A 26,589-nucleotide genomic window follows, 5' to 3' on the forward strand; every position below is an offset into this window, starting at 1 on the left:
GTCAGACTCTACCATACATGAGGGGAAATTACCTAGGTTGTTAGGGTTCTAAACTACTACTCTCGATGCTTGTCACTCACTACTCTGCATTAAACGCTTCTATGGATGTCAGTGATGTTGGGAGAAGTAAGTACAGTTGAAGTCGGAAGTTTACATATACCTTAGGCAAATACATTTAAACTCAGTTTATCACAATCCCTAACATTTAATCCTAGTAAAAATTCCCTGTCTATGGTCAGTTAGGATCCCCACTTTATTTTAAGAATGTGAAATGTCAGAAAAATAGGAGGAGAGAATTAATAATTTCAGATTTTATTTCTTTCATCACATTCCCAGTGGGTCAGAAGTTTACATACACTCAATTAGTATTTGGTAGCATTGACTTTAAATTTTTTTAACTTGGGTCAGACATTTCGGGTAGCCTTCCACAACCTTCCACAATAAGTTGGGTGAATTTTGGCCCATTTCCCCTAACAGAGCTGGTGTAACTCAGTCAGGTTTGTAGGTTCCTTGCTCGCAAACGCTTTTCCAGTTCTGCCCACAACTCTTCTATTGGATTGAGGTCAGGGCTTTGTGATGGCCACTCCAATACCTTGACTTTGTTGTCCTTAAGCCATTTTGCCACAACTTTGGAAGTCTGCTTGGGGTCATTGTCCATTTGGAAGACCCATTTGCGACCAAGCTTCCTGACTGATGTCTTGAGATGTTGCTTCAATATATCCATATAATTTCCCTTCCTCATGAAGTCATCTATTTTGTGACGTGCACCAGTCCCGCTTGCAGCAAAGTACCCCCACAACATGATGCTGCCACCTCCGTGCTTCACGGTTGGGATGATGTTCTTTGGCTTGCAGGCCTCCCCCTTTTTCCTCCAAACATAACGATGGTCATTATGGCCAAACAGTTCTATTTTTGTTTCATCAGACCAGAGGACATTTCTCCAAAAAGTAAGATCTTTGTCCCCATGTGCAGTTGCAAACTGTAGTGTGACTTTTTTTTTTACGATGGTTTTGGAACAGTGGCTTCTTCCTTGCTGAGTGGCCTTTCAGGTTTTGTCGAAATAGGACTCGTTTTTACTGTGGATATAGATACTCTTGTACCGGTTTCCTCCAGCATCTTCACAAGGTCCTTCGCTGTTGTTCTGGGATTGATTTGCACTTTTCGCAGCAAAGTACGTACATCTCTAGGTAACAGAACGCTTCTCCTTCTTGAGCGGTATGACAGCTGCGTGGTCCCATGGTGTTTATACTTGCAAACTATTGTTTGTACAGATGAACGTGGTACCTTCAGGCATTTGAAAATTGCCCCCAAGGATGAACCAGACTTGTGGAGGTCTTTTTTTGTTGTTGAGGTCTTGGCTGATTTGTTTTGATTTTCCCATGATGTCAAGCAAAGAGGTACTGAGTTTGAAGGTAGGCCTTGAAATACATCCACAGGTACACATCCATTTGACTCAAATGGATGTCAATTAGCCTATCAGAAGCTTCCAAAGACATGGCATAATTTTCTGGAATTTTCATAGCTGTTTAAAAGGCACAGTCAACTTAGTGTATGTAAACTTCTGTCCCACTGGAATTGTGATACAGTGAATTATAAGTGAAATCTGTCTAAATAATCTGTTGGAAAAATTACTTGTGTCATGCACAAAGTAGATGTCCTAACTGACTTGCCAAAACAATAGTTTGTTAACAAGAAATTTGAAAGAGTTGTTGAAAAACGATTTTTAAAGACTCCAACCTAAGCGTATGTAAACTTCCGACAACTGTATTTCTGAATAAAAAGTCAAGACAATGTTGGTCTTTGGAGGTGTTAAAACCTTAAATGGCCATACAGCCAGCTTGGATTTCAAAATACATGTAAGCAGCACAACTCTCTCCCAGAGATGTCTTCAGTCAGTGAGCGGAGACAGTGCAGCCATATAAACCCAGTGGGAGCGCTTGGAATAATCTAGGCGATGTTAATGATGCAATTTATATGTGAGGGGACTGTTGTTTGGCAGGCTCTTTCCATCTGAGCGGTGCTTCTCTAGCTCTCCCACCCTTCTTCCATCCCTCCCTCCCAGCAGCCAGCTAGCACCCCCCCCCTCCCCCTGCCTGGTGGAGGGGGTGGAGTAGGAGGTTGTCAGAGCCGAGTGAAAAGAGAGTGAGCACGCCACTGATAAGAGCCATTACTATTAGTGTGTCTGTCACCTGCTGTGAGTCATCCAGCCTACCTGCCTCTCCCTCGCCGCACATCCCTCTCTCTTTCTCACCCCCCCTCCGCTTTCCTCAGGGCGCATCACTTCATAATTGTATTCACCTACACATTTTTCCATCTAGTCACAGATACTCTGTGTGTTAGCAAACTAGAAACTACACTTCCAAAACCAACAGTAGGTTGCTAGGCCTCTCCAATACAGGTGGCTGATTTAGGCCGACCAACAGTAGATAGCTAGGCCTCTCCAATACAGGTGGCTGATTTAGGCCGACCAACAGTAGATAGCTAGGCCTCTCCAATACAGGTGGCTGATTTAGGCCGACCAACAGTAGATAGCTAGGCCTCTCCAATACAGGTGGCTGATTTAGGCCGACCAACAGTAGATAGCTAGGCCTCTCTCTTCAATACAGGTGGCTGATTTAGGCCGACCAACAGTAGATAGCTAGGCCTCTCTCTTCAATACAGGTGGCTGATTTAGGCCGACCAACAGTAGATAGCTAGGCCTCTCTCTTCAATACAGGTGGCTGATTTAGGCCGACCAACAGTAGATAGCTAGGCCTCTCTCTTCAATACAGGTGGCTGATTTAGGCCGACCAACAGTAGATAGCTAGGCCTCTCTTCAATACAGGTGGCTGATTTAGGCCGACCAACAGTAGATAGCTAGGCCTCTCTTCAATACAGGTGGCTGATTTAGGCCGACCAACAGTAGATAGCTAGGCCTCTCTCTTCAATACAGGTGGCTGATTTAGGCCGACCAACAGTAGATAGCTAGGCCTCTCCAATACAGGTGGCTGATTTAGGCCGACCAACAGTAGATAGCTAGGCCTCTCCAATACAGGTGGCTGATTTAGGCCGACCAACAGTAGATAGCTAGGCCTCTTTCTTCAATACAGGTGGCTGATTTAGGCCGACCAACAGTAGATAGCTAGGCCTCTCCAATACAGGTGGCTGATTTAGGCCGACCAACAGTAGATAGCTAGGCCTCTCTCTTCAATACAGGTGGCTGATTTAGGCCGACCAACAGTAGATAGCTAGGCCTCTCCAATACAGGTGGCTGATTTAGGCCAACCAACAGTAGATAGCTAGGCCTCTCCAATACAGGTGGCTGATTTAGGCCGACCAACAGTAGATAGCTAGGCCTCTCCAATACAGGTGGCTGATTTAGGCCGACCAACAGTAGATAGCTAGGCCTCTCCAATACAGGTGGCTGATTTAGGCCGACTAACAGTAGATAGCTAGGCCTCTCTCTTCAATACAGGTGGCTGATTTAGGCCGACCAACAGTAGATAGCTAGGCCTCTCTCTTCAATACAGGTGGCTGATTTAGGCCGACCAACAGTAGATAGCTAGGCCTCTCTCTTCAATACAGGTGGCTGATTTAGGCCGACCAACAGTAGATAGCTAGGCCTCTCCAATACAGGTGGCTGATTTAGGCCGACCAACAGTAGATAGCTAGGCCTCTCTCTTCAATACAGGTGGCTGATTTAGGCCGACCAACAGTAGATAGCTAGGCCTCTCCAATACAGGTGGCTGATTTAGGCCGACCAACAGTAGATAGCTAGGCCTCTCTCTCCAATACAGGTGGCTGATTTAGGCCAACCAACAGTAGATAGCTAGGCCTCTCCAATACAGGTGGCTGATTTAGGCCGACCAACAGTAGATAGCTAGGCCTCTCCAATACAGGTGGCTGATTTAGGCCGACCAACAGTAGATAGCTAGGCCTCTCCAATACAGGTGGCTGATTTAGGCCGACCAACAGTAGATAGCTAGGCCTCTCCAATACAGGTGGCTGATTTAGGCCGACCAACAGTAGATAGCTAGGCCTCTCCAATACAGGTGGCTGATTTAGGCCGACTAACAGTAGATAGCTAGGCCTCTCTCTTCAATACATGTGGCTGATTTAGGCCGACCAACAGTAGATAGCTAGGCCTCTCTCTTCAATACAGGTGGCTGATTTAGGCCGACCAACAGTAGATAGCTAGGCCTCTCTCTTCAATACAGGTGGCTGATTTAGGCCGACCAACAGTAGATAGCTAGGCCTCTCCAATACAGGTGGCTGATTTAGGCCGACCAACAGTAGATAGCTAGGCCTCTCTCTTCAATACAGGTGGCTGATTTAGGCCGACCAACAGTAGATAGCTAGGCCTCTCCAATACAGGTGGCTGATTTAGGCCTATTACTGAAGCTACTAATAATAACCACAATCGTCTGTTGATCAAAATAACTATGGCTTTTAATGGCTATTAGTCTAATGATAAATACCTGAATCAGTCTTGCCTAATTATTATTTTGGCAATAAAAATACCCTTTCAAATGCAGTCGTTAGTAATTATACAGTAATACAAATCAGAAATCACATAGCCTATTCCTTCATGATTCATTATAGTTTTATAGAGTGGCGCAATAGGAAGTTCCACAGAGCTCATTAAACTCCTGACCTTGGTAGAAATTAACTGTAATTGTAGCCTCTGTATTTTCTTCCAATCTTTTTAACCCAAATATTTAAAGCTGTTTTTCCTTTAGTTGCTATGCAACACTTCAACCACAAGAGCAGGAGCATGCTGAGAATGTGCCAGATAAATACTAGCACCACAGCCGAGCCCTTCTCCCGAGGAAACATCAGAAGAGAGGCAGAGACACACAAAAATAGTCACATGTTAATGTAGCCTAATGGTTGGTTTGCGTAAAATGCATTATAATTGTTGCATTCATCATTGTGTCAATTGACCCCATGTCAACAGATAACTCGAGCCAATAGTGGGAGTAACGAGACACTGTTTATAGTACAGGTTCTGATCCCATCCCAAAGCCATATGAGCAGTTTCAATTTTCATTGCCGGAGCACCAACACTTACAAGACAGAGCCCTTAGCTACAGCATAAAACAATGTGTCAGGCATGCCAAGTGCCCTGTGAGATACATCACTGGGTCATTTGACATGAGAACGCTGACAGATATGCGCATGGCCTTACGTTTCACAAGTCTTTTCATATTTCTGTCAGAGTTAGCCCAGAGTCCCGACAAACAGTACAACAGCCAGAACAAAGCCAGTAGGCCAATGGGTATACAAGCCTTCTATTCCAGATCCTCTACAACCAAGGAATCAAGGACTCGTTACGCAAGACATCACATTCAATTCCACAGCAGCGCCAGGCAGGCTCTGAGGCCAGATGATACATATCGAGTGTGTCGGTCTCCCGAGCATTCAATGTTAATCAACACTCTTTTCCAATGCATACTTATGAGTTACTCCCCTCCGTCTTCCTGCCGGCTGCTGAAATTAAGTCTGCAAATTTGACGGCAAATTAACCTCAACAGCAATGGTAATACGTCACCTATACAACAAACTGTGATGTTTCTCTAACCCAGCTAGAGCAAATACAGATGAAAATTGCTGTAAATATGTGTAGAAATGGAATAGATACATTTTCTTTTAAAAAACATTTTGGGTGTTATTTTAGAATGAAGAACAACAGTGTAGGCGAAGTATTAAGCCATCAGTTGTTAACAAATCCTTCTGAAATAAGAAATTGAATAAAATCACCCAGTTACCAGTTATCCTCTTGATCATAAAGCCTACAGATTAAAACGCACACTAGTATTAACAGTAACATACAGTCACAGTAGTGGTGATGGGAGGGATGGGAGACATGGTGGTGAATCACTTGCTCAAATGGGGCGGATGGGAAGATGTGGAATCCACAGAGGTCTCTTCACTTCATCATTGGGTAAATGGCAGTAATGTTCCAGGCAGACACGAGCTGCGACATCACAGCTGCTTCATGACTGGTGACACTGAAGCCCACGCATGAACACATCGCTCATCAAAGCAAATGAGGCGGCGCGTTTCGTTTCTTCCGCCCGCCGCCACTTCTGAGGGAAGAAAACAATCGAGGGAGCAAGGCCCTCCAACAAGTGCCTCGCCGTCTATTCTAACGACACGACGATGGAACACCTGGAATGCAGAGGAGTGGTGTTATGAGGGAAAAGAGGACTAGAGAATCCATTTGGTGTTCTCCCTCTTCTCTCACATCACAGATTAATAGGCTGTGACCCCTCCATAGCAGGGGAATGGGGTATGAATGAGGGCTAAGCCTTAATGGGCTGTGACGCCTCCATAACAGGGGAATGGGGTATGAATGAGGGCTAAGCCTTAATGGGCTGTGACCCCTCCATAGCAGGGGAATGGGGTATGAATGAGGGCTAAGCCTTAATGGGCTGTGACGCCTCCATAACAGGGGAATGGGGTATGAATGAGAGCTAAGCCTTAATGGGCTGTGACCCCTCCATAGCAGGGGAATGGGGTATGAATGAGGGCTAAGCCTTAATGGGCTGTGACTCCTCCATAGCAGGGGAATGGGGTATGAATGAGGGCTAAGCCTTAATGGGCTGTGACCCCTCCATATTAGGGGAATCGGGTATGAATGAGGGCTAAGCCTTAATGGACTGTGACCCCTCCATAACAGGGGAATGGGGTATGAATGAGGGCTAAGCCTTAATGTGCTGTGACGCCTCCATAACTGGGGAATGGGGTATGAATGAGGGCTAAGCCTTAATGGGCTGTGACCCCTCCATAGCAGGGGAATGGGGTATGAATGAGGGCTAAGCCTTAATGGGCTGTGACCCCTCCATAGCAGGGTAATGGGGTATGAATGAGGGCTAAGCCTTAATGGGCTGTGACCCCTCCATAGCAGGGGAATGGGGTATGAATGAGGGCTAAGCCTTAATGGGCTGTGACCCCTCCATAGCAGGGGAATGGGGTATGAATGAGGGCTAAGCCTTAATGGGCTGTGATGCCTCCATAACAGGGGAATGGGGTATGAATGAGGGCTAAGCCTTAATGGGCTGTGACCCCTCCATAGCAGGGTAATGGGGTATGAATGAGGGCTAAGCCTTAATGGGCTGTGACCCCTCCATAGCAGGGGAATGGGGTATGAATTAGGGCTAAGCCTTAATGGGCTGTGACGTCTCCATAACAGGGGAATGGGGTATGAATTAGGGCTAAGCCTTAATGGGCTGTGACCCCTCCATAGCAGGGGAATGGGGTATGAATTAGGGCTAAGCCTTAATGGGCTGTGACCCCTCCATAGCAGGGGAATGGGGTATGAATTAGGGCTAAGCCTTAATGGGCTGTGACCCCTCCATAGCAGGGGAATGGGGTATGAATGAGGGCTAAGCCTTAATGGGCTGTGACCCCTCCATAGCAGGGGAATGGGGTATGAATTAGGGCTAAGCCTTAATGGGCTGTGACCACTCCATAGCAGGGGAATGGGGTATGAATGAGGGCTAAGCCTTAATGGGCTGTGACCCCTCCATAGCAGGGGAATGGGTATGAATGAGGGCTAAGCCTTAATGGGCTGTGACTCCTCCATAGCAGGGGAATGGGGTATGAATGAGGGCCAGCGGTGGGATCCTAGCACTACTGGTGGTGTTGCAATTAACCCGTCTTAAAATCACACACACACACACACACACACTTAAACCTGTGTTTAAACAAACAAGAGGCTTTGTTTGTACTTGAGCTCTGGTGTACTTGAGCTCTGTTCCGCGATGGGTGAGAGAAACTCCAAAGGCTCACCAGGGGTCTGCTTTTAATCAGGCATTAGTATTCTCATTTAAGTACAGCTGCACTGGGACACACACACACACAAACCAGAGAGAGAGAGAGAGAGAGAGAGAGAGAGAGAGAGAGAGAGAGAGAGAGAGAGAGAGAGAGAGAGAGAGAGAGCGCGCAAGTGATCAAGAAATCAAAGCTCTTCAGTTAAAGTAAAGAACAATTTGTTTTTTAAGGGCTCAAACTAACGCCCCTCAGATCTCCCCAGAGGCAGTATGAGAGCATTTGCTTCAACTTGCATCGTAAAGGAGTGTGATTAAGGATCGGATGTGCGCCGTAAACAGTACATGAAAATATTAAATGGATTTGATTTTTCATGTTAGTACATCCTCTCCCCAAATATCCAGAATGTACATAGCCTGTAACACAAACCCCTCTCCCCTTTCACCATGATCCTCCCTGCTCTCATTAAGTGGTAACAGACCTGGGGCAATTCTTGATTCAGTCCATAGAAATGGGAGGAGGCAAGTTGCCTTCTCTCTTGCTCGTTCTTTATTTAACAGAACAAGCTGTAATGCCAAACATGAGGTCATGGAATATTTTCACCCTCAGGAATAAGTGCATACAATAAGAAATAGAACCCAGTTGAAGTATCCCTACAAAATATGAGCTGGTGAGGGTCTCTCTGAGTCGGTTGTTTTTTTATAAAGAAACTTTTCAACAGTGTACTGTTAGGCACATGAGGTTCCAATTAAGAACTCTGCCCAAACTCCTCAGTCCTATCCAAGCCTAGCCTGGGCCCCTTTACACACACCCTGGGTGGCGTCTCAAATGGCACCCTATTCTCTACCTAGTGCACTACTTATGACCAGAGCCCTATGGTTCCTGGTCAAAAGTTGTACACTGTGTAGGGAATAAAGTGCCATTTGGGACAAAACTCCTTTCTCCACAACTGACAAAATCTGAGGAAATGTTAAACAGGCATCAGAACCATAACAAAGACAGGGAAAATGTATCAACGTTTTTAAAGCGACACTCAAAACATTATATTGAATTGCATCATCAATTAAACAAACATCACATAGAATCACAAAAAAAGTCAGAAAATATGATTAAGAATATGTTTGCCGTCATTTACAAGAGCCGGCGAAATATTTAAAAATCCTCATCTATCCTATAGGCCAATGAAAAATTCAGAGGACCCCTTTAGTTACGAAAAATAACAGTTCAATTCAATACAGTTGATGTATTCAATACAGTTGATGTATGAGGATCATAATGAAAAAACACCCAGTTTACAAGAAACATTCCATTTGCATTTTGTAACACAATCTAGCTCCCAGGTAGCAGGCAGAAATATCTACTAGAACGAGACCGGGAGTGAGTCCCAAATGGCACCTTATTCCCTTTATCGTGCATTACTTTTGACCAGATCCCCATGGGCCCGATTCAAAAGTAGTGCACTATAAAGGAAAAAGGGTACCATTTGTGATGCAGTGAGACTGGCTTCTCTCACAGACAACTTCAATCTCCAGACCCTAAGGAGCTGTAGGTGGACTTTGATGTTGGTTGTAAATGAATTGACTGTGCTTCCTGATACTAGCCCTCCAGTCACCCCCCCCCCCCTAACTCCCCCAACGCTGTCACCGGTGATAAACGCACTGCACGCACACACACACCCACTGCATGCTCACATGCTAGAAAGTAGGGCCACCATTTTCCCTAGACGGTATGATGACTGAGAAATAAGATTGTTTCCCTCTCCTCACTGTACTGTATGGGCTCTGCATGTGAGAGAAAAGAAAAGATAGAGAGACGGCAGACAGAAAGAGAGGGCAAGAGAGGGCAGAGAGGGCAAGGAGGAGAGAGGGCAAGGAGGAGAGAGGGCAAGAGAGAGAGAGGGCAAGAGAGGGCAAGGAGGAGAGAGGGCAAGGAGGAGAGAGGGCAAGAGAGAGAGAGGGCAAGAGAGGGCAGAGAGAGAGGGCAAAGAGAGAGAGGGCAAAGAGAGAGAGAGGGCAAAGAGAGAGAGAGAGGGCAAGAGAGAGAGAGGGCAAGAGAGGGCAGAGAGAGGGCAAAGAGGAGAGAGGGCAAGTGAGGGCAAAGAGAGAGGGCAAAGAGAGAGAGAGGGCAAGAGAGAGAGAGGGCAAGAGAGGGCAGAGGGCAAGGAGGAGAGGGCAAGAGAGGGCAGAGAGAGAGTGGGCAAGAGAGGGCAGAGAGAGGGCAAGGAGGAGAGAGGGCAAGGAGGAGAGAGGGCAAGGAGGAGAGGGCAAGAGAGAGAGGGCAAGAGAGAGAGGGCAAGAGAGGGCAGAGAGAGAGAGAGGGCAAGAGACAGAGAGGGCAAGAGAGAGAGGGCAAGAGAGAGAGGGCAAGAGAGAGAGGGCAAGAGAGAGAGGGCAAGAGAGAGAGGGCAAAGAGGAGAGAGGGCAAGGAGGAAAGAGGGCAAGAGAGAGAGGGCAAGAGAGGGCAGAGAGAGAGGGCAAGAGAGAGAGGGCAGAAGAGAGAGAGGGCAGAGAGAGAGGGCAAAGAGGAGAGAGGGCAAGGAGGAAAGAGGGCAAGAGAGAGAGAGGGCAAGGAGGAGAGAGGACAAGAGAGAGAGCGGGCAAGAGAGAGAGAGGGCAAGAGAAGACAAAGAGGAGAGAGGGCAAGGAGGAGAGAGGGCAAGGAGGAGAGAGGGCAAGGAGGAGAGAGGGCAAGAGAGAGAGGGCAAGAGAGAGAGGGCAAGAGAGAGAGGGCAAGAGAGGGCAGAGAGAGAGAGAGGGCAAGAGACAGAGAGGGCAAGAGAGAGAGGGCAAGAGAGAGAGGGCAAGAGAGAGAGGGCAAGAGAGAGAGGGCAAAGAGGAGAGAGGGCAAGGAGGAAAGAGGGCAAGAGAGAGAGGGCAAGAGAGGGCAGAGAGAGAGGGCAAGAGAGAGAGGGCAGAAGAGAGAGAGGGCAGAGAGAGAGGGCAAAGAGGAGAGAGGGCAAGGAGGAAAGAGGGCAAGAGAGAGAGAGGGCAAGGAGGAGAGAGGACAAGAGAGAGAGAGGGCAGAGAGAGAGAGGGCAAAGAGAGAGAGGGCAAAGAGAGAGAGAGGGCAAGAGAGAGAGCGGGCAAGAGAGAGAGAGGGCAAGAGAAGACAAAGAGGAGAGAGGGCAAGGAGGAGAGAGGGCAAGGAGGAGAGAGGGCAAGGAGGAGAGAGGGCAAGCGAGAGAGAGAGGGTAAAGAAGAGAGAGAGAGGGCAAGAGAAGACCAAGAGGAGAGAGGGCAAGGAGGAGAGAGGGCGAGAGAGAGGGCAAGGAGGAGAGAGGGCAAGAGGGAGAGAGGGCAGGGAGGAGAGAGTGCAAGAGAGAGAGAGAGGGCAAGAGAAGATCGAGAGAGGGTGAGAGGGTGAATGAGCGAGAAGAGCAAGAGAAGAACAAGAGAGAAGAATGAGAAAGAGAGAGAGAAGAGCGAGAGAATCGAGAGATTGCTGTGTAACCTTACAGTGGGTATACAGAGCGCTCCAGTAGGTCATCCTTGATACAGGATACCCCTTCAGGGCATGTTGTTAAAGCCCAGAAAAAGACACACACACATCCCTGTTTCTAGGGAATCACAACCAAAGAGCTCTGCATACAAGCTCACAACTTTCAGCGGCTTTCTGACAACTAAAGCTGATGTGAGAGGAACAGGAACACAGATAGGGAAATTACTATTGTGTTGAGACTGACATCTGCCATGGGACTGGGGTGTGCAGGGTGTCACACAGTGTGAAAGATAATGTCTTGATGCTTTTTATAGTGGAGATCAAGTTCAGAAATTACCTGGCTGTGCTGATGAGATAATGGATTGCGCAGTCAGATGCAACAGGGTAAATCGGCTAAATCGTTAAAATGCCTGTGGTAACTTGTGGAATAGACACCGGCTGGAATGCGGTTTTAACCAAATCAGCATTCAGGATTAGAGCCACCCGTTGTATAAAGCTGGATATGCTGTGGCTGAATGGATCACAAGAGAGGTTCAGAGAAAAACACTCCTAGGGAACTGACTGACTTTGCATCAATTGACAGAGGCGCAAACTGGTGAGAGTCCAAAAAGGTGACAAAAAATGTTGCATACAATTTTCATCATTTCAGAGAATACATATTTGAACTAATCTCGATACTCCTAACTTTCCAAACCACAATAGACAGAAAATAGTGTCCTGAGGTTGAGTTCTATGTTCTAGGTTGAAGGTTTATCATGACGTGATAAATCAGTCTCGCCAAAAAGAGTTCAAATTATTTTCTTGTTCAGAACATACATTTTCCAGTGGGTTTAATGAAGCACTGTAAGGTGAAGGTCTAGACCTACCCATCTTCTAAAAACTTCATTTGAATATTATTTTCAGCCAACATTGAGCACAACTCAGTCTCCTCTTAGTATAATCTGACCTGTCAGCCTAACAAACCTCATAACCCCCATTCTTTTTCAGTAAAATATTTTATTTTGATTCTAAAAATAATAAACAGTAACCGGTTAACTCGCATATCTAGCCTACACTCACTCATAGCAGCCACCTTCTCCTAGGCAAAGTCCAGGTGGTGAGGGTAAGCGACAACACATTAGCCACACTGAACCTCAACACAGGGGCCCCTCAGGGGTGTGTGCTTAGTCCCCTCCTGTACTCTCTGTTCACCCATGACCGCATGGCCGTGCACGACTCCAACACCATCATTAAGTTTGCTGACGACACAACGGTGGTAGGCCTGATTACCGGTGACGAGACAGCCTATAGGGAGGAGGTCAGTGACCTGGTAGTATGATACCAGGACTACAACCACTCCCTCAACGTCTGCAAGACAAAGGAGCTGATTGTCACTACAGAAAACAGAGGGCCAAACACACCCACATCGACAGGGCTGTAGTGGAGCGGGTCAAGAGCTTCAAGTTTCTTGGGCCAGATCACTAAGGAATCATCATGGACCACACACCAAGACAGTCGTGAAGAGGGCACGACCACACCTTTTCCCCCTCAATATATTTGGCATGGGCCCTCAGATCCTCAACAATTTCTACAGCTACACCATTGAGAGCATCCTGACTGGTTGCATCACTGCCTGGTATCGCAACTACTCGGCATCGAGCCTCAAGGCGCTATGGAGGGTAGTGCGTATGGCCCAATACATCACTAGGGCCAAGCTTCCTGCCATCGAGAACCAATATCCCAGGCGGTGTCAGAGGAAGGCCAAATTATTTTTCAAAGACCCCAGTCACAGACTGTTCTCTCTGTTACCTAAAGGCAAGCGGTATCGGAGCACCAAGTCTAGGTCCAAAAGGCCCCTTAACAGCTTCTACCCCCAAGCCATAAGACTGCTGAACAATTAATCAAATGGCCACCCAGACTATTTACATTGATCACCCCCATTGTTTTTAGACTGCTGCTACTCACCGTTTATTAATCTCTGCATATTCACCTGTACAAATTACCTCAACTAACCTGTACACTGCATACTGACTCAGTACCGGTACCCCTTGTATATATTTCTTGAACTGCACTGTTGGTTTTAAGGGCTTGTAAGTAATAATTTCATGGAAATTGTGTTCAGCGCATGTGACAAATACAATTTTAATTGACTCCTACACATCAACTCGGTACTGGTACTCTGTGTATATAGACAAGTTATCGTTACTCATTGTGATTTCTTCCTTGTGTTATTATTTTCAAATGATTTATCTTTTTTTGTCTCTGCATTGTCGCTATGCAGTCTTCATGGTCTTCTGGGCACTGGATGTTGGCTGGCAACCATACTCCTGCCTCCTCTCCTTCATCAGGTTCTCCTGTCTCTGACCTTTGTTGCTGCAGTGTGGATGTTCTTAGAATCCCTTGATAACTTGACAGTCTTTCTGGTACATCTGTATAATAGAGACTCCTGAAGGTAGCAATACCTACCAAAGAGTTGGTGCACTGATATCATATTGATATAGTAACACATGAAATACTGACCAGTCTGTGTTGGCTTAAATGCACCCACCTCAGCATTTGCAACTCTTTCACAGGCAGGGACTGGCACGTGCACCCTTTCAGGGCCTTGCGTTATTGGCATCAGTGTCCCTGGCATCACACAGTGTTGTCAAAATAGTGTGCACTTTCTTTTTTGGCAGTGTGCTCTTGCTTCTATAGTTGATATTCTTACAGCAGAGGATGCAAAATTCATGATCTGCCTTGTCTACTTTTTATTTAGTTTTTTACATTGGGAAGGGTTTCTGCACTCCCTTGACATCCATCTTTTTTTTGTTTGTTTTGTTTTACCTTTATTTTACTAGGCAAGTCAGTTAAGAACAAATTCTTATTTTCAATGACTGCCTAGGAACAGTGGGTTAACTGCCTGTTCAGGGGCAGAACGACAGATTTTGTACCTTGTCAGCTCGGGGATTTGAACTTGCAACCTTCCAGTTACTAGTCCAACGCTCTAACCACTAGGCTACCCTGCCGCCCGCCTTTGCATTTGGCAATAACATCCGTCTTTGCTTATGGCAATAACACAGTATAATAATAAGAATTACTTTTGATTTTCTAATGTTCTACATAACTAGAGAATAGCCACACACAGTGTGGGAATGTGGGTTTGTTTAAGGTCATTACACAAACAGGTCACCACTTGCTCATTTGTCACATCCTGACCTTAGAAAGCCTTTATTTTCTATGGCAGATTAGGTCAAGGCGTGACTAGGGGTTTAGTCTAGTTTATATTTCCTATGTGGGGTTCTAGTTAGTTTTTTTCTATGTTCGTGTTTTAGTATGATTCCCAATTAGAGGCAGCTGGCTGTCGTTTCTAATTGGGGATGATACTTAAGTAGCATTTTTTCCACCTGTGTGTTATGGGATATTGTTTTGAGTAAGTGTATGCAGCACCTCTGTTGTCAAAAATCAAATCAAATGTATTTGTCACATACACATGGTTAGCAGATGTTAATGCGAGTGTAGCGAAATGCTTGTGCTTCTAGTTCCGACAATGCAGTAATAACCAACAAGTAATCTAACTAACAATTCCTAAACTACTGTCTTATACACAGTGTAAGGGGATAAAGAATATGTACATAAGGATATATGAATGAGTGATGGTACAGAGCAGCATAGGCAAGATACAGTAGATGGTATCGAGTACAGTATATACATATGAGATGAGTATGTAAACAAAGTGGCATAGTTAAAGTGGCTAGTGATGCATGTATTACATAAGGATGCAGTCGATGATATAGAGTACAGTATATACGTATGCATATGAGATGAATAATGTAGGGTAAGTAACATTATATAAGGTAGCATTGTTTAAAGTGGCTAGTGATATATTTACATCATTTCCCATCAATTCCCATTATTAAAGTGGCTGGAGTTGAGTCAGTGTCAGTGTGTTGGTAGCAGCCACTCAATGTTAGTGGTGGCTGTTTAACAGTCTGATGGCCTTGAGATAGAAGCTGTTTTTCAGTCTCTCGGTCCCAGCTTTGATGCACCTGTACGGACCTCGCCTTCTGGATGATAGCGGGGTGAACAGGCAGTGGCTCGGGTAGTTGATGTCCTTGATGATCTTTATGGCCTTCCTGTAACATCGGGTGGTGTAGGTGTCCTGGAGGGCAGGTAGTTTGCCCCCGGTGATGCGTTGTGCAGACCTCACTACCCTCTGGAGAGCCTTACGGTTGAGGGCGGAGCAGTTGCCGTACCAGGCGGTGATACAGCCCGCCAGGATGCTCTCGATTGTGCATCTGTAGAAGTTTGTGAGTGCTTTTGGTGACAAGCCGAATTTCTTCAGCCTCGATGCTGTCTGTGTGAGTGGACCAATTCAGTTTGTCTGTGATGTGTATGCTGAGGAACTTAAAACTTGCCACTCTCTCCACTACTGTTCCATCGATGTGGATAGGGGGGTGTTCCCTCTGCTGTTTCCTGAAGTCCACAATCATCTCCTTAGTTTTGTTGACGTTGAGTGTGAGGTTATTTTCCTGACACCACACTCCAAGGGCCCTCACCTCCTCCCTGTAGGCTGTCTCGTCGTTGTTGGTAATCAAGCCTACCACTGTTGTGTCGTCCGCAAACTTGATGATTGAGTTGGAGGCGTGCGTGGCCACGCAGTCGTGGGTGAACAGGGAGTACAGGAGAGGGCTCAGAACGCACCCTTGTGGGGCCCCAGTGTTGAGGATCAGCGGGGAGGAGATGTTACCTACCCTCACCACCTGGGGGCCGCCCATCAAGAAGTCCAGTACCCAGTTGCACAGGGCGGGGTCGAGACCCAGGGTCTCGAGCTTGGAGGGTACTATGGTGTTGAATGCCGAGCTGTAGTCGATGAACAGCATTCTCACATAGGTATTCCTCTTGTCCAGATGGGTTAGGGCAGTGTGTAGTGTGGTTGAGATTGCATCGTCTGTGGACCTATTTGAGCGGTAAGCAAATTGGAGTGGGTCTAGGGTGTCAGGTAGGGTGGAGGTGAGCGTCTGCTAAATGACTTAAATGTAATGTAAATGTAAAGGTGATATGGTCCTTGACTAGTCTCTCAAAGCACTTCATGATGACGGAAGTGAGTGCTATGGGGCGGTAGTCGTTTAGCTCAGTTACCTTAGCTTTCTTGGGAACAGGAACAATGGTGGCCCTCTTGAAGCATGTGGGAACAGCAGACTGGTATAGGGATTGATTGAATATGTCCGTAAACACACCAGCCAGCTGGTCTGCGCATGCTCTGAGGGCGCGGTTGGGGATGCCGTCTGGGCCTGCAGCCTTGCGAGGGTTAACACGTTTAAATGTTTTACTCACCTCGGCTGCAGTGAAGGAGAGACCGCATTTTTCCGTTGCAGGCAGTGTCAGTGGCACTGTATTGTCCTCAAAGCGAGCAAAGAAGTTATTTAGTCTGCCTGGGAGCAAGACATCCTGGTCCGTGACTGGGCTGGATTTCTTCCTGTAGTCCGTGATTGACTGTAGACCCTGCCACATGCCTCGTGTCTGAGCCGTTGAATTGGGATTCTACTTTGTCTCTGTACTGACGCTTAGCTTGTTTGATAGCCTTACGGAGGGAATAGCTGCATTGTTTGTATTCAGTCATGTTACCAGACACCTTGCCCTGATTGCAAGCAGTGGTTCGCGCTTTCAGTTTCACGCGAACGCTGCCATCAATCCAAGGTTTCTGGTTAGGGAATGTTTTAATCGTTGCTATGGGAACGACATCTTCAACGCACGTTCTAATGAACTCGCACACCGAATCAGCGTATTCGTCAATGTTGTTATTTGACGCAATACGAAACATGTCACAGTCCATGTGATGGAAGCAGTCTTAGAGTGTGGAGTCAGCTTGGTCGGACCAGCGTTGGACAGACCTCAGCGTGGGAGCTTCTTTTTTTAGCTTTTGTCTGTAGGCAGGTATCAGCAAAATGGAGTCGTGGTCAGCTTTTCCGAAAGGGGGGCGGGGCAGGGCCTTATATGCGTCGAGGAAGTTAGAGTAACAGTGATCCAAGGTTTTTCCGCCCCTGGTTGCTCATTCGATATGCAGATAAAATTTAGGGAGTCTTGTTTTCAGATTAGCCTTGTTAAAATCCCCAACAGCAATGAATGCAGCCTCCGGATGAATGGTTTCCAGTTTGCAAAGAGTTAAATAAAGTTCGTTCAGAGCCATCGATGTGTCTGCTTGGGGGGGGATATATACGGCTGTGATTATAATCGAAGAGAATTCTCTTGGTAGATAATGCGGTCTACATTTGATTGTGAGCAATTCTAAATCAGGTGAACAGAAGGATTTGAGTTCCTGTATGTTTCTTTCATCGCACCATGCCTCGTTAGCCATAAGGCATACACCCCCACCCCTCTTCTTACCAGAAAGGTGTTTGTTTCTGTCGGCGCGGTGTGTGGAGAAACCCGCTGGCTGCACCGCATCCGAGAGCGTCTCTCCAGTGAGCCATGTTTCCGTGAAGCACAGAACGGTACAGTCTCTGATGTCCCTCTGGAATGCTACCCTTGCTCGGATTTCATCAACCTTGTTGTCAAGAGACTGGACATTGGCAAGAAGAATGCTAGGAAGTGGGGCACGATGCGCCCGTCTCCGTAGTCTGACCAGAAGACCGAAAAAGAGGGAAACGTGGCGGAGTCGTTTTTTTTTGGGTCGCTGCATGCGATCCATTCCGTTGTCTTGTTTGTAAGGCAGAACACAGGATCCGCGTCGCGAAAAACATATTCTTGGTCGTACTGATTGTGAGTTGACGCTGATCTTATATACAGTAGTTCTTCTCGGCTGTATGTAATGAAACCTAAGATGACCTGGGGTACTAATGTAAGAAATAACACGTAAAAAAAACAAAAAACTGCATAGTTTCCTAGGAACGCGAAGCGAGGCGGCCATCTCTGTCGGCGCCGGAAGTAACTTTGGTTTCGTTTGTTTGGCTAAGCTTCACTATTAAATATTCTGTGGAACTCAACATAAGCTGCGCCTTGGTCCGACATTCATTATAACGATCGTGACATCATTGGTATCATCATTGTTAAGAGTATTGGGATGTCATGCCCCCAATATACACTGCTGCCTGCCTGTACTACCATGCTAGTTTTAATAATAAAGCAACCAAGTTTATAAAGTTACTCCCTCGCATTCGCCATTGAAATAAAGTGTTCCATGTGTTATTACACACAGACAGGTGAAGTTAGCTAAGGCAAGTGGGTGGTAATGTTAGCTTGATAACAATTTTAAAAGATGTATATTTAAAAAAAAAAGTATATTATTGATGCTTCTCATCAGCAAAAAATTCTAACACCGTTTGCATACCTCGAGTTGCATTCCAATTTTTCAGTCAAACAAAAAGTTTGTTGAATGGAGTGCATGATGGAGAGGCAGTGATCAAACAGGGAAAACATCTGCATCCCCCCCAGATATTTCTTAAAAGTGACAAGTTTGTATCCCTAAATTGATGACCTACTAACACGCAGTCCAGCTAACAGCCTTTGAAGTGAGAGTGGGCAGCTACAGGAAGAGGACAAAACTAACAGATCTATCCTAGGCTAGCGTAGCTTCCCCCTTTGCTCAATTATGGTTTTACCTATGCCTAAAAATTGTCTGTTCATTCTGTTCTCTTCCCGGCTGAGGTTGTTCCTTGATGACAGAAATGTAAATGCTGATGACACAGAAATAATTAAAATGATCAAAGATTGATGATTAGTTTATTATTTAAGTCAGCTATGTAGTGCTAGGACAAAAACCAAAACGTGCACCCTTTGGGGTCCCGAGGACAGAGTTTGGGAAACCCTGAATTAACTCATTAGAGCATCAAATGAACCAGGTGCTTCTGTGTGGGGAAGAGAGAAGCAGCTTCGGTCGCTGCACACAACATGCTGGAAACCCTAGGTGTGGGGGCGGATCAATGACTGGCTGTCAGTAGATGTAGGCCAAGTCCCAAATAGCATCCTATTCCCTACAGAGTGCACTACTTTTGACCAGATCCCTATGGGGCCTGGTCAAAAGTAGTGCACTATATAGGGAATTTGGTGCCATTTTGGGATGCATTCCATAGCTGACAGCCAGTCATTGAGCCGCCCCCACACCTAGGGTTCCCAGCATCCTGTGTGTGCAGCAATTTCACCAGCAAATCCTCTGAACATTCCTCTCAGTCCCTCTGTCTTGTCCCTCTGTCTCGTCCCTCCCTCTTCCAGTGGTGGTGATGGAAATCCTGAGTGAACCTGCCTGCCCTCCCCTAGAACAGAACAAGCATCTAATTTAGTCTGTCTGATGCCCTTTGAAGTGGATTCAGTGCTGCAGTGCATATCATCGTGTTTGAAGGTTTCTGCTCCCACAATACATCCCGGTTTTGATGTTACAACCGTTTAAAGAAGCACCACCATCTCACCTGTGAAAGTAAGGGATTGAAAAAGCAGTAGCCAACAACTCTTCAAGGTAAATGTTATAAAATAATATTTTTTCTGAGACTGCTTGGTAGAAAGCTGGGGGGTGTACATTATATATTTTTATAATGGCATATTATACAGTATTAGGAGAAACTACTTCCTGACATCGAATACTGTAAATGAGGGTAACACCTCAAACAAACCGAGGTTCTGGTATGCCGTGTTTATAAAGTCAATTTAAATGAGCGGTGAACGTTTTCTGAAAGGCATTAAAATAGAACATAAAAAAGCTTTGTTCAGTGTTCGTTGGTTGTTGGCAGTGAACGGTGCAATTCTCATTCTCCATCTGATTTCACATGGGAGCTTGAGCACGGCCTGAGGTGGTTCCCTCAACGTCTTCTTAAATAAAACATGAACACTAGCTACTTGTCAAGGTCTAGTCTAGGTCTTAACTGCAGAATCCCAGACCCAACTGAATGTATGGGTTTCTAACCAACTTGCTACATGAAGTGAGGACATGAAATAATCAGTGTTAAAGAAAATATCTGGCTCTGAATTTTCAAGGTTGTAATCGAGTCAAACTGAATACAACACTCAAGAGGGTAAAAACGGAGGCGGCAAACCAAATAGAGCGCAGAATAAAAAATTAAAAAATGAACTAAAGTTGGAAGTTTGTGTCTCTCTCTCCGTGTCTGCAGACGTCTTTAGAGAGGGAGGTAAATGTTTCTGATCTTCATTATTTAAGAGAGTTTGAGATGGAGGTGCACAGCTTTCTCTCCCCCCGACTGTTGCACGGTTTCTTCCTCTGGCTGCCACTCTCTCCTGGTATCTCTCTTTGAAAAGGATGTTTAATGTCTCTACATCATGAAGATGCTGCTTGCCGCCCCCCCACACATCTCTCACTCTCTCTAAAACACACAAACAGTCTTGGTTGGACCAGGTCCCTCTTAAAATCTATTTTCATCTCAATGAGACTAACCTGGATAAACAAAGGTAAAATAAACCAAAACGCACACACGTAAATGGTGGCTCTGACCCACATCATTCTGTCAATTAGCACCTTCACCCATCTTCTCTCTTTAGAAGCAGCAGTATCTCTGCCAGCTGAGTGGTTTTATTTCCTTCTTTGTTTGTGAACAGACCAAAGGCTTATCAACAACAGCTAATCAGCGCATGTCAAATATGTAGACTTATTGCATTCAGAATAGAAAATGGGATTCGTAAAATAAATCATCTTCCCATCAGTCAATATTGCTATTTTAGATTCTGGGGCCAATCCCCCGGTTTTCTTTTTGAAGCTGGAATCTGTGGAACAGCCAGAGAGGAGATCAGCATTTGTTTGATATAATTTGTTGTGGCATGTTAATTGCATCGATATGTAATTCTTCCTAATTGATGCTTGATATGTCTCTGGAAATTAGGTCAAATAGATCATTGAAAATATTATTAATCCCCCCCCACCTCCCTGTTTCCTCTTCGTCGCAGGTCTGATATATCTGCAGTGCCTAAAACTTTAATGTCAACTAACTGTTACAGCATCCCACTCTCTCCATTTCCAGCACTGCCTGGCTGACAAATCTAAGGTTGCAACAAGCACACTCCTGTAAATTCACAACACAGAGAACCAGAATGCATCCCAAATGGCACCCTGTCCCTATATAGTGCACTACCTTTGACTAGGGCCCATAGGACTCCGGTCAAAAGTAGTGCACTACATAGGGAATATTGTGCCATTTGTAGCGCACAAACACACACACACACACACACACACAGGAAAGGAAAAGGCCCAGAGAAAAGACAAACCTGGGCAATCTTCACTGAGTTTTGGGTGGAGCCACCTGCATGGTACTCAACTTTGCTCTTCTTTGTAATTTCGTCAAACCTGAAAAAGATACATTAGGGAAGGCACAGTAAGTATAGGCTTGTTCATAGTAGACATGTTACCCACAAACCACAGTGTTTGTAAACAGGAAACTGCCCAAAGCCAGAGCTAATATAAGGCCTCTGTCTGAAAAGACACCCTATTCACCATGCAGTGCATTATTTTAGTGCACTACTGTACATAAGGAATAGGGTAGCATTTCAGACTTTACCCTAGTTCAGTGGCCAAATACAGCTGACAGTTGTAAGAACCATCCAACGATGGATCTTTAGGTTGTCCACACTGACTTCATATAAAAAAGTAGGAGTTGTGCTCCTATTTTCAGAAACTTTGTTCTGAAGGTCTAAGGGGGTGCAAATGTGGGCCTGTCTTCAAAAACAGTCTCAAAGTAGGTGTTTTACCTTTTAGAACATAATGAATAAGATTACATGGACAAAAGGGACCTGATCCTAGATCAGCACTCCTACTCAGACACTTTATGAATACGGCCCCTGGAGGCAATGGGTGAAGGAAGAGCGAGTATGGGAAAACCATGTTTATAGGGCCTTGTTATAAGCCTGATGTCAACACTTGAAAGAAACATCACTGAAAACATTTTGTGGATTTTGTGTTTATGAAGAACAATAAATGAAGTCACTGCAAATAGGCATTTAACAAGATCTGTGGAATAGAGTCAGGGATTGTGTAAAAGGAACTTAAGTCGCTCTGGATAAGAGCGTCTGCTAAATGACTTAAATGTAATGTAAATGTAAGTCTTAGGAGGAATTAGGAATGACCAAGGGAGACTTGTTTAAGTTAAACTATCTGCATGACAGAACACTTTGCATATCAGAGTCATCAGGCATACTCTCTCACATGTTCTGAATTTTATAGCTATTAAAGTGATTGTAATATCAGTCTTACATAATAAACTTTAAAAAATATTATTTTTCTACTTGTTCGCATTGTGATGCCCAGGTGAAAGTTCTGAAGAGGAAAATAAACTTGAGAAGCAAAAACAAAATACCAAAAGAAAATGCTGGATTGTGTTATTTGAGATACTTAACCACAAATGTTAGAGTTGAGAAGCGGGCCAGTCACTTAACTGGCAGCTTGATAAAAGCCAGAAATGTTTTTTTTTCACCCCAACATATGTTTGTACTTACTCATTAAGGCATGTTGAGCTGTGAAAGTTATTTTTATCCAACTAAAAAAAATCTTGGTCACCCAAGAGTTGTCCTGTTTTTTGACCAATTGATTGGTCGAAATGTTTAAACTTTAATTTCCCATATATAGAGACACACCCTATGTGTTTGAAAAAAATTCACTACATATAGTGTTTATCTGATGCTTTAAGCACACTTTGATCAAATAATTGAGACACAAATGACTCAAGAATGAGCACGACGGTCACACGGTGTTAAAAAATGACAGCAAGTGCCTGTGTGACATTGTATTGCTCTTCTCCCTACTGCAGCACAGCAAGTATTTCTTGCTCTGTCCGTGCTGAAGCAAAAACATTTCAGCCATTTTGTTTTTTACTTGTTTCAGAATGAAAAGTTCTGTTACCAAAATCCCTAATTTGTTAATGAAAAACATTCCCTATTTCCTCAACCCTTGCGCTCTTTACATGAAACATGTAAGCATCGCCTACATCGGTTCCTCCTTTAAAAGTTGCATATCATGAGCTTACACCGCGGGAGGTACCCAGCGTCACGGCTTCATTGCCCCAGAACACCACAAGGGGGAGTTAGAGCACTCATTATGCATTTGGGTTCCAAGGTTTTTATATGACCAATCATATCGAGTGGTTCCAATGACGAATTTGACGTGGGCCACCCGTCCCTGGTGACATCAAATCAAATTGTATTTCAGCAAAGGTGGCCGACAAACATTACGGGGAAGCAAATGTATGTAGTTATAACGTCATAACGAGTCAAGCAATAAATGTACAATTGAGAGGAATATGTTAGTCAATGTAGAGACAAATTAAAGTGCATATTTTTTTGTCATGAAGTTAATTTTTTTTTTAAATGCTATTTAACAAGTTTTTTTCAACCATATCCAATACCAGGTTTATCAAACTCATTCATTATAGCAAGCAGGGAGCAGGTTTCGAACCTTCAACATTCTAGCCCGAAGTCCAGCACGCTATCGACTGTGCCCAAATGTATTAATTGGGGTTTGGGCCAATTGTGGCTAAAAACACTATCAATTGGAATCTTAAACATGGAAAGGGGGAAAAGTATTTCGTTTTTCACAAGCGTAGCAGGATGGGCTATTAGCTGAACAATTGACTATTCAACCTTTACTAAAGAATTTTATAATAGTCAAGCTAGGTGTGAACCCCCCTCCCCAACTTGAGCGAGGTGAACCCCCCAACTTATAACAAATCATTTTCAGGACTATCTAGAAAAAGCAGCAGAGATGCGCAATAGGTTAAGAAAAGGCTATTCTCCACAATATGTGAATGAAGCTCTTACTTTAGCATAGGGGAAAACACAAGATGAACTGCTACAAAGAAAACCCACTAAAGCTAAAGGACCCTCATGTTCACAACTACATATACTTTGAACTTGTGAAAAGTGGGAGATGCGGTCAAGAAACACTGGCATGTTTTATTTACGAGATAAATTGGTCCATACCAACTGCCAGCCACAAAAGAAAAATCAGCCCAAATGTTTTGGCATTTTCACCCTCCAGACATTATTTCCTAAAGGTCTTATTGATGAAATGCCTATGTATGTTATGTTGTAACTTTGAACATGAATTATGCCCCCTATTTCAGATTACGTTTCTTACACTGTACCAAATTATTTATTTCAACACTCCTTCCGTGGCCTCCAACTGCTCTTAAAAAGCCAGTAAAACTAAATGCATGCTCTTAACCGATCCCTGTCTGCACCACCCCCTCCCCTCCCAATCTAGCAGTACTACTCTGGGCGGTTCTGACTTAGAATATGTGGACAGCTACAAATACCTAGTTGTCCGGCTAGACTGTAAACTTTCCTTCCAGACTTACATTAAGCATTTCCAATCCAAAATTAAATCTAGAATCAGCATCCTATTTCGCAACAGAGTATCCTTCACTCATGCTGCCAAACATACCTTCGTAAAACTGACTATCTTACCAATCCTTGACTTGGGCGATGTCATTTACAAAATAGCTTCCAACACTCTACTTAACAAATTGGATGCAGTCTAACAGAGTGCCATCTATTTTGTCACCAAAGCCCCATATACTATCCACCGCTGCGACCTGTATGCTCTCATTGGCTGGCCCTCACTACATATTTGTCGCCAAACCCACTGGCTCCAGGTCATCTATAAGTCTATGCTAGGTAAAGCTCCGCCTTATCTCAGCTCACTATAGCAGCACCCACCCGTAGCACGCGCTCCAGCAGGTATATATATATATATATATATCACTGGTCATCCCCAAAGCCAACTCCCCATTTGGCCGCCTATCCTTCCAGTTCTCTGTTGCCAATGACTGGAACGAATTGCAAAAATCACTGAAGCCTTATATCTCCCTCACTAACTTTAAGCATCAGCTTACCGATCAATGCACCAGCTAAATTGCAACATCTGCATTTTGAAAGTGTATTTTTTTATCATTTTATGAACAGTATTTATTAGGCGACTGTGCAGTCTACAATACATACTGTAGTTAACATGGGACTTTCAAAATGCAGATGTTGATTTAGTTATAAATCCATAACAAATTACTTGGGGAATAAATATCAGATTTACAGAAATATCGGAACAAAGTTTTCTAAAGAAGGCAAACAATTTATAATCCTCCAATTCCTGTAGCCTACTCCCAACCGTCATGTTGTACATCGCCATATTTTCCATTCCATCTTAATGGAAACCGTGAGGGTTTCATTTTCCTCTCATTAGACACACCATAATATTAAGTCAAATTAATTAAGCCAAATTTCTTAAAATCAATACCATATACTATGTTATTACAAAAAAGGTTTTAAATTCTCTGGTAATGACAATACAATCAAATGCTTCTCAAAGATGCCCTCTGGTGGTCAAACTAGCAATAACTTGCATTAATAGAAAAAATGGCAGAGAATTAAATGATGTGCCACAGAATGCTGCGGCAGCACGCAAGGTGTGCCACAGAATGACGCAACTTTTAAAAGGAGGAACCACTGTATAGGTCTGGCCATATCTTAATCACATCAATAAACTGGTTATAACAAACTCTGGACAGTAACGTGTGACAACAAAACGGATGCTGTGGACGTGAACAATTATCTCGAAACGTGTGAATGTTAACTGGTTGCTCAGGAGAGAAAGGGGTCAGATCTGTGGAAGACATTTGACTAAGTTGTGGTAACTACTGGAGATCAAGATCAAACAGTTGCTGTTAGACTACAATATTATTGTTTTTGACCATTTGGAAGTGTAAACACTAAATAAGTACCAGAGGGTCCGTTCTAAATGGGGAAAAAAGATTGCCTTTATTACAGCAGACTAAAAACAGTTGCACGCATTCGTTAATTGCGGTTTATTTATTGTTTAGGCTAATTATTCAAAGCTCCCTTTGTTATTTCATTGGAAAACTAAAATGCTCGATTCCATTTCAAAGCATGAATGTCTCATGTGCTGTGTGATGGCATGAGCAAATGAATGATAGATTCATTAGCCTATATATTGAAATACAGGCCTAAGATATGGTATTAAGACTAAACAAGACACTTAGGTCTACAGCTCGATGGTGGTTATACAAGGATACTATACAAAGCCAAGTAATGATAACGACATGACTTATTATCATCCGGGTCTCCCGAGTCTGTATGGGAGTTGCAACGATGGGACAAGACTAACTACCAAATGGATATCACGAAATAATGGAGAACAAGTTGAAATAAAATAAATACATACATGCAACAGAAGCTAGATCTGTCTAATTTCTTTACATATACACTCATACATATACACGGATGACTTATAAAGCCAGGCACATTTAACAGTTAGGCCATTGATTATTTGATTTTTTTATTTTTATTTAACTCGGCAGGTCAGTTAAGAACAAATTCTTAAAATGACAGCCTAGGAACAGTGGGTTAACTGCTTTGTTCAGGAGCAGAGCGACAGAGTTTTACCTTGTCAGCTGGGGATTCGATCCACCAAGCCTTCAGATGCTGGCCCAACGCTCT

General features: G+C 44.4%; 1 protein-coding gene across 2 annotated transcripts in view; it reads right to left on the reverse strand.

The window, feature by feature from the left end:
- The window catches only part of LOC135512056 (adenosine kinase-like), a 296,146-nt gene that overhangs the window by 215,466 nt on the left and 54,091 nt on the right, over positions 1-26,589 (reverse strand). For both annotated transcript variants that reach the window (XM_064933668.1, XM_064933669.1), the window contains exon 4: positions 21,355-21,433. In XM_064933668.1, coding sequence (XP_064789740.1) covers positions 21,355-21,433 — 79 coding nt within the window. The remainder of the gene's footprint in view (positions 1-21,354; positions 21,434-26,589) is intronic.

The sequence above is a fragment of the Oncorhynchus masou genome, chromosome 24, assembly GCF_036934945.1.
Source record: "Oncorhynchus masou masou isolate Uvic2021 chromosome 24, UVic_Omas_1.1, whole genome shotgun sequence".
NCBI classification, from domain to species: Eukaryota; Metazoa; Chordata; class Actinopteri; order Salmoniformes; family Salmonidae; genus Oncorhynchus; species Oncorhynchus masou.